Below are 5602 nucleotides of genomic sequence, written 5' to 3'. Positions count from 1 at the left end.
AGTTCCAACAATACTCAACATAGCCTTATTGAAAGATTTTAGCTCAATCTCTATTAAATGTGACACAATTGCAGTGCATAAAGAACAATCTCATGTCCCCCCTATAATTAGTTCAAATAAATGATTTGGAAAACATGGCATAGGTTTGTGCACTTTCTTTCGAAAACAATGAGAAGGATCATGAGTATGTTGACAACATAAAAGAATAGAGGTATACAAAATAGATCCTAAGATGTAAGCTCAATCAATAATACTAAAAAATTCAGTATAAACACTTATTTCTGCTTATTACACCAAAAATACTTTATGACAACATTTATCCCTTATCACAACGAACACTCATATTTCTCATTAAAACTGCATAATTGTCCATTTAAATACAACACCTTATTACTTCATTTCATAATATAATACGCATCCAAAAAATATATACTTTGTTACAAAATAACCTTTCTTTATCTCCATATAATTCACCATTTAACAATTTAACATCCATCATGCATGCAATTTTTATATCCTTACCTCTTTAAAAAATATAAAATCCTTCACAAAAAAACATCGATTTTGCATATCCAACTGCATGTTTTTTGAATGCTACGCATGAAAGGCAACCAGACGCCAACTGCTTCTAGTTTTAATACAGCAACACAAAATAGCAAGAAAAAGAATTACTTCAGGCAGATATCTCTTCAAACTATTTTAGAACTTGATTGAAATGAAAAAACGGATAATGAAATCCACTTATTTATCCATTTAAATCACAGAGAGTAAGAAGTTACTTTCAAAATGGAGTTACATTAAAAAAACATCGTGGAGTGCAGAACTGCAACTATCCATCAGTTCTTATCATGTCAAAGACTAAAAAGGAGTATATGAATGGAATCACAATCCTATCACTGAAGACTAAACACAATAACTATAAAGAAATGCAATAATAGCTCACAGTCATGCAACATCCATGACTTATAGCATTTAGGATAATGCCATAAATACCAAATGAGTCACATGATCCAGAGCCTCTAGTTGTTTACTGAGGTGGGTCGTTTCCTTGCCATGGTTGATGAGAAGGATCCACTCTGAAAATCTGTTGCTGTTCCTCAGATGGTGATGCTGCTGCAAATCCATTCACAACAAGATTTGGATTTCCTCCCTGTGAAGTTGTAAAAGAGGGATCTCTCATTTGTGTGTGTCTGTTCATGGGAAAAGAATGCCCATTTATTCCTGTATTGTTAAGAAGAGTTGCTTCTCCTCCTATTTGCAGATTGTTGTTCCTTTGGTAAGGAAGAGATGGGTATGCCTGCCTCATTTGATAATTAGGGTTAGGGTGAGATGGATATGCCTCTCTCATTTGATAATTAGGTTGATCTCCTAGATTTTGAGCAAACTCTTGCTGTTGCTGGTTCAAATATGATGTGGGTAAAGATGGTCCAACTCCTGAAATTCCTCCACCAACATTCTGGTTTGAATATGAACAGCCAGCTTGAGCCCATGTCTGGACTTGAGATGGGTTAGATTGCTCAACATGTGTCTGCACTCCTCCTGGGATGGATGCATAATTTTGAGGTGCCACTTGTTGATTGCTACAAAGTGAATAGAAAGAAGCATCAGTAGATTTTTTAAATAAAAAGTTTATTAGCTAGTTGCTATTATGGCTTCAACCCAAGTAACCAGAAAACTTTCATATTCTGATTGATAAAATTGTCTATGAATTTTTTTTTCAACCTTTAGAATCACACCCAGTAATTCATATGTTCCTCATGATCAATTACTGTGTTTATGCACAATTTTATCAAAAAAAAACTCTTGATCAGAGAGTTGCAAACTGAAAAATTCCTACCATCAACTTCCATGTTACTTACTTGACCATCCAAGAACTGCTTACACCCTTCTGTTCCAAAAGTTTCTTCGCCTTTTCCACGTTCTCATAATCTCTATCTGTAGTTACAGAGTATAACAAGATCTTTTTACTCTTAATCAATTGTCCATAAAATCAAATCATTGACAAAGAAAATTTCATTGCTTCTTACCTTGACGATGGCCATTCATATGACCTCCAAGAGCCTGTGATTTAGAGAAGTTCCTGTTACAAAATCTACAAGTAAAAATGGTAGGCGAAGGTGAACTTCCCTTCCCACCAACTGCATCCACTTCTCCATTCATCTTCCGTCTTCAAACTTTACTGTGACTCCAACACTAGCTAGTAACAATATCTTCACTGTAACTGTGTAATACTGATATGCATTTGATTTTTTATATTACTTCAAATACTTTGGGAAAAAATAAAAAATTAACTAATAATTATAATTTTTTTTTATAAGATCTACTTCTTTGCACTACAGCTATTATTATAGATTTATAATTTAATGATAAAATTTATAGATAAAGTTAAGTTAACTAGTCAATAAGTCATATATATAAGATATATTTAGAGATAATGTATTTTCATTATTAATTTAAAGGTTATGCATGAATATTTAAATATCATGCATTTTTTATTTTTTTAAATTTAGAATATCTAAAAGGATCATGCATGAAAAACATGCATTCTAAGACAACGATTATAATTTTGGTAGAGATCTTTAAAAAAAAAATTAAATTAAATTATTATTAAATTAATTTAAATATTTAAATATTCTTTATTTAAGATTTGAATAATAATTTAAATTTTAAATTTCTATTGTATTTTTATATATAATTTAAAATTTAAATTTAATTATATAAATATTGAGTGGACTTTTAGTTTTTTATGTTGGATATTTTAATATTAAAGATATCTTCAATTTTTTAATTTAAACCTATTCAAAATATATGTTTTCTTTTAAATTTTAAAAAATATAAACATAAAAAAACTATCAAGACTATATTATTATACTATTATTTTATATGATATTAATCAATGGTGGAGAATGTGTTGCGAAGATTCAATGAGATCAACTGATTTACAAAGTTTGATTGGATGATGGATAGACAAAATTGATTAATCAATTAAATTTGACAAGATGAATCAATTGAGATAATTAATTGATTCCATTCATATGATGAATTGATTGGGATTATTAACTTGATTGAGATAATTAAAAAATTTCTTAATATTTAAATAAATATCAATTATACAATTATACTTTTTATCTACATAATTATTAATAATTTTAAAATAAAATTTAATTATTTTAATTAAATCAATATTAATATTCACTTCACTCTAATTCTACTACTAATATATCTATAAATTTTTGTGATATAAACTTGTGTTGATGAATTTATTTATTTATTTTATATATTTATTCAAATACATGTAATTAAAATAAACATCACACAATTATTATTATAGATTTATAATTTAATGACATATGCATGCATTCAAAGATCATGCATTTTTTTAAAAATTTAAAATATATTTAAAGGCCATGAATTTTAACATAAAGATTATAAATTTGGTAGAGATCTTCAAAATTTAGACTCTTCAAATATTAGGCTTTTTTTTTTAAATTAAAAAAATATTATTAAATTAATCTAAATATTATAATATTATTTATTTAAGATTTAAATAGTAATTATAAATTATTTAATAAAATTTATTAATTATTAATTATTTAAATTCAATTAATATTAATATATTTTTTATTATCAATTAATATTAATATTCACTTGACTGTAGTTCTATTATTAATATGTCTATAAAATTTTATTCCAAAAAAAATTGCTTTTTTTATATTAATTCAATTGCATGTAGTTAAAATAAACATCAACTTCTTTCCACAATAATTATTATTATAGATTTATAATTCATTGACAAAATTATGCATGTCTTCAAAGACCATGCATATATACATACATACATATACATACACATATACACAATTTTATTTTTTTGAGACATATTCAAAGATCATGCATTTTTTTAATTTAAAATATATTTGGAGGTCATGCATTTTAATATAGAGATTATAATTTTGGTAGAGATCATCAAAATTTACTATTTTTTCAAATTAAAAAAAAAAATTATTAAATTAATATAAATATTTTATTATTATTTATTTAAGATTTGAATAGTAATTATAAAATATTTTATAATATTTAATAATTATAATTAAATTAATAATATTAATATTGTAAATTTCTATTATGACTTTTATATATAATTAAAATTAAAATTTAATTATATAAATATTGAACTGATTTTTAGTTTTTAATGTTGGATATTTTAATATATTTTTTTTGGTTTAGATTATTCGAATATAGACCATTCAAAATATATGTTTTATTTTTTATTTGAAAAAATATAATTATAATTATTATAAATTTAGTATGAATATTCAATGTTATTTATTTAAAATTTATTTAAGATTTGGATAAATGTTAATTATATAGTTATATATTTACATAAATATTAATAATCTTAGAATATTAATATTATTAGTCAAGGTTTATTAATATTTAAAGGTAGCGTTCATTAAGGGTTACTGTTTATTTATGGTTAGTATTGAGGTTGCTAATTTATAATTTAGGATTCAAGGAATATTATTATATTATTAATATTAATTAGGATTAAAATTGGGTTAGTGTTAAATTAAAGTTGGATTAAATATGGGTTATAATATAATAAGAGAGCATTAGAGTTAGGGTTAAAGTTTCAATTCAGTTAGGGTTAGAAATCACTAGTGGTGAGGTTAGCATTCAATTAGGGTTATGGTTAGAGCTATAGTTGGCCTTCACTTTAGAGTTGAAATTAATGTTATTTTTAGGGCTGAGCATATGCTTATGCTTATGTTTTGAACGCATTGTTGAGATGATAGGTTTGAAATGATTGGAGATATACAACATAGTCTTTAGGGGAGGTTATATAGCATAAGTAGAATGTGTAATAGTATGATTATGGTTTAATTGGCATTGAGATTTAATAAGGGTTCAATTATAATTACTTTTAGGGTTACTCTTAAGAGCCAATTAGGGTCTTGATTTAAGTAGGGTTCAGAGTTAGAGTTGAAATAAGATATGGGTTTGATCATGATTCAATGAGGATTCTAAGGTTATTCTTAGGGTTTACTTAGGGCCAGGGATAACTTTAAGAAAGTACCCCCCGGGCAAAAGTGTAAAACCCTGGCGAATCAGGTGTTATTTTTTGGGGGGAAATTTTCATATTGATGATGAATTTTATTTTCAAAGTAGGAAAAAAAATTAATTTGTATTGGCGATTTTTTTCTAGGGTACGAAAATTCCATAAAATTTTAGCGAATAATACCTTGTTCTGTGGGGAAAATATATATTGTAGGAGGCAAATATTTTTTCGTTTAAAGGAACAAATATATAAGTGTATGGGTGAAAATTTTTACTCCGAAGGAAAAATTATTTAAGTGTATTGGTGATTTTTATCCACCATTTGAAAATTATTTAATTTGTTTGGCTAATATTTCGTTATTTCTGGAAAAATATATATTTTATTGGCGATTTCATGAATTTGTTGTCATTGATAGACAAGACACATCACATCGCATCACATTGAGTCTGAACTCTACATGATTTATTGATAAGAATGACCTCATTGACATGTCACACGTACCTAAAATTCATCAATGATTTTAAACCATTCAATGATCATAGC

At 26.0% G+C, this 5602-nt stretch overlaps 1 protein-coding gene across 1 annotated transcript; it reads right to left on the bottom strand.

The window, feature by feature from the left end:
- Positions 1 to 684: 684 nt before the first annotated feature.
- On the bottom strand, positions 685 to 2227 carry LOC131047037 (zinc finger protein 5). Its single transcript, XM_057980834.2, has 3 exons — positions 2028 to 2227; positions 1860 to 1935; positions 685 to 1580 (listed from the first exon to the last, which is right to left on the bottom strand). Exons 1-3 carry the CDS (start codon positions 2158 to 2160, stop codon positions 1028 to 1030), a joined length of 762 nt encoding a protein of 253 aa, XP_057836817.2. The 5' UTR covers positions 2161 to 2227; the 3' UTR covers positions 685 to 1027.
- Between the last annotated feature and the right edge of the window lie 3375 nt (positions 2228 to 5602).

The sequence above is a fragment of the Cryptomeria japonica genome, chromosome 9 (genome assembly GCF_030272615.1).
Source record: "Cryptomeria japonica chromosome 9, Sugi_1.0, whole genome shotgun sequence".
Classification (NCBI taxonomy): Eukaryota; Viridiplantae; Streptophyta; class Pinopsida; order Cupressales; family Cupressaceae; genus Cryptomeria; species Cryptomeria japonica.
This window is presented reverse-complemented; position numbering and strand designations above follow the sequence as displayed.

Excerpts from the sequence above, each read along its gene's own strand:
- LOC131047037 (XM_057980834.2), bottom strand. The coding sequence starts at position 2,160 with ATGAATGGAGAAGTGGATGCAGTTGGTGGGAAGGGAAGTTCACCTTCG. Across the intron at positions 1,936-2,027 it reads TATGAATGGCCATCGTCAAG|ATAGAGATTATGAGAACGTG; the intron begins GTAAGAAGCAAT and ends CTGTAACTACAG. Across the intron at positions 1,581-1,859 it reads AGCAGTTCTTGGATGGTCAA|CAATCAACAAGTGGCACCTC; the intron begins GTAAGTAACATG and ends TTCACTTTGTAG.